Source organism: Aptenodytes forsteri, unplaced genomic scaffold (assembly GCF_000699145.1).
Source record: "Aptenodytes forsteri isolate BGI_AS27 unplaced genomic scaffold, ASM69914v1 Scaffold72, whole genome shotgun sequence".
NCBI classification, from domain to species: domain Eukaryota; kingdom Metazoa; phylum Chordata; class Aves; order Sphenisciformes; family Spheniscidae; genus Aptenodytes; species Aptenodytes forsteri.
Genome location: NW_008796193.1, coordinates 8362894 through 8364978, shown reverse-complemented (window position 1 = coordinate 8364978; position 2085 = coordinate 8362894). Strand labels below are relative to the sequence as shown.

The 2085-nt window shown below is 68.2% G+C and overlaps 1 protein-coding gene across 1 annotated transcript in view; it reads right to left on the bottom strand.

Moving 5' to 3' along the window:
• The window catches only part of CHRD (chordin), a 37549-nt gene that overhangs the window by 17871 nt on the left and 17593 nt on the right, over positions 1-2085 (bottom strand). Inside the window, 3 exon segments of the mRNA XM_019474309.1 lie at positions 1125-1242; positions 1324-1470; positions 1892-2018. Of these exon segments, the coding sequence (XP_019329854.1) occupies positions 1125-1242; positions 1324-1470; positions 1892-2018 (392 nt within the window).

The window sequence follows — 2085 nt, the reverse complement described above, 5'->3', positions numbered from 1 at the left end:
GTCATCCCAAGCCGGCAGAGGTGCGGGCGAGGGCAGGGCTGGGCAGGGGCCAGGGGGCACCGCATGCCTGGGCAGGGGGAGGAAGGGACGCCGTGCCCCCTGCCCTCCCAGCCCCTCTCACCATGCCATCCTCAGGGGCAGCGCTCTTCTGCACGGGGTGTTCGAACAGCACGTTGCCCTCGGGGTCACTGAAACGCACCCGGCTCGGCCCCCCACCCTGCGGGCACCCGGGGGGTGAGCAATGACCCCCCGCCCTGTCCCCCCTCCCCTGGCACCACCCTTGCTCAGCACCGGGCACAGGGGTGCGTTGGGGAGGGCACACAGGGGTCACCCAGTGATTTGGGGTGGGCAAGGGAAGGATGACGTCCCCCTGGGGTGCCAAGCACCACACTCTGCCTGCCCACACCCGGGCTGGCCCAACGCTGCCATCCCGCCGGGTGCCAGCTCGGCACGGGTCCCCTGGGCTCCCCTGCCCCAGAGCGGTGCCAAACTGGCACCAAGCAGGAGGGGGTCCCCGCCGGGAAAGGCAGCAGGGCAGGACCTGCCAGGAGCGCTCAGGCCCGGCTGTAAATTAGGAGCATTTTCGGCTCTGTTTGGCTCCCCCGGTCGGAGCTGGAAATTAGTCACCACTTTACTATGCAAAGGGGCCTGGAAGCGAGGAAGAGCTCAAGAAACTGGAGCGGGAAGGAGGGAGGGAGGAGAGGCGCTCCGCCACTGGCGGGCATCCGGGGAGGGCACGGGGAGGATGGGGGACTCCGGTGGCAGTGCCCTGGTGGTGCCCACTGGCAGAATCCGCAGGGCAGGACGGTGCCTCTGCCCCGCTGCGCCCGTATCCTCTGTGGAGCCCTGGAGCCGCTCCCGTTTGTTCCTGCTCCAGACCTGGAGGGGAAGGGGTGAGGCCGGGCCAGCGCCATGGGCGTGCCGAAATCCCGGCTGCTCACCCAGGCTGGACCCCTAGAACATCGCCCCCCTCCCCAAATCTCTTGCCCTGCCAATGCAAGGCTGTGGCACCTCAGGGGGATGTCCGAAGGGAAACTGAGGCACAAGCACTGTTGCATCCCCCCTTTTTTCCAGGGAGGTGCCCACTGTGCCAGCCTGGGCAGAGGGCAGGGGGTAGGACTCACCGCTCGTAGCTGATGGAGAAGAGCAGGTAGGAGCGCAACAGGGTGAAGCGAGCCTTGGCCACTGCGCTGGATGTGGGGTGCCACGGCTCCGGGCCGCTCGTCAGCAAGGCCACGAACTCTGGGGAGGGGATGCCGATGACGGTGAGGAGTGCGGGGGGGTGCCCCGCACCACTGCTGCCCGCCCGGGCGGGCGGCTCACCTGTGCGGGCATCGTCGCGGGCCAGCCCCTCAGAGCTGAGGTAGGAGCGGTCGTTGTAGGGCTTGTCCAGGTCGTCCTCCTTGTCCTGGAAGTACTCGAAGGTGTCGAAGGGGGGCACGGGGGTCTTCTCCAGGGGGGCTGGCAAGGCTGGCATGGGGTGGGCGCAGGGAGAGACCATTACACCAGGCTGCTTGTGCCCAAGAGCTCGGGGTGGGGGGCAATAATAAATCCCCCCTCCTGAGACAGACCGAGATGTACCCTGCGAATCACTGTGGGGCTCTGTGCTGGGGTGCGGGGGGGCATGCTGGGCGCAGGCAGATGGACGGGCAGGGTGTTTAGCCCTGCGCACCCGCTCTGCAACCCTCCCAGGGTGGTTCAGGGATGGCTGTGCCCGTCAGGGCTTCCCCCTGCCCAGCACCTCATGGGCACCCCGAGGGCACTGGCAACCTCCATAACAAAGAGAGCAGCCCTTTTTGGGGGTGTGTGCGCAGTGCCCCCTTTCTCATGCCCATGGGGGACCCTGTGGGTGCAGGGGGGCTCCCCGCAGGGAGGCGCCCGCTGGTCTCACCTTTGGGGCAGGTGTGGCAGCAGTGCCCCGGCAGCAGCGTGGCCCGGGGACAGGCGGGCACGGGGCAGTCCTGCTTCATGTTCTTGCAGTTCACTTTCCCTGCTGGCTTCCCCCGGCGGTTCCTCTGCTGCGGGGAGGGGAAGAGCCCGGGAGAGCCGTGCCAAGGTGCCCCAAGCCGCGCCCCCCCGGCACAG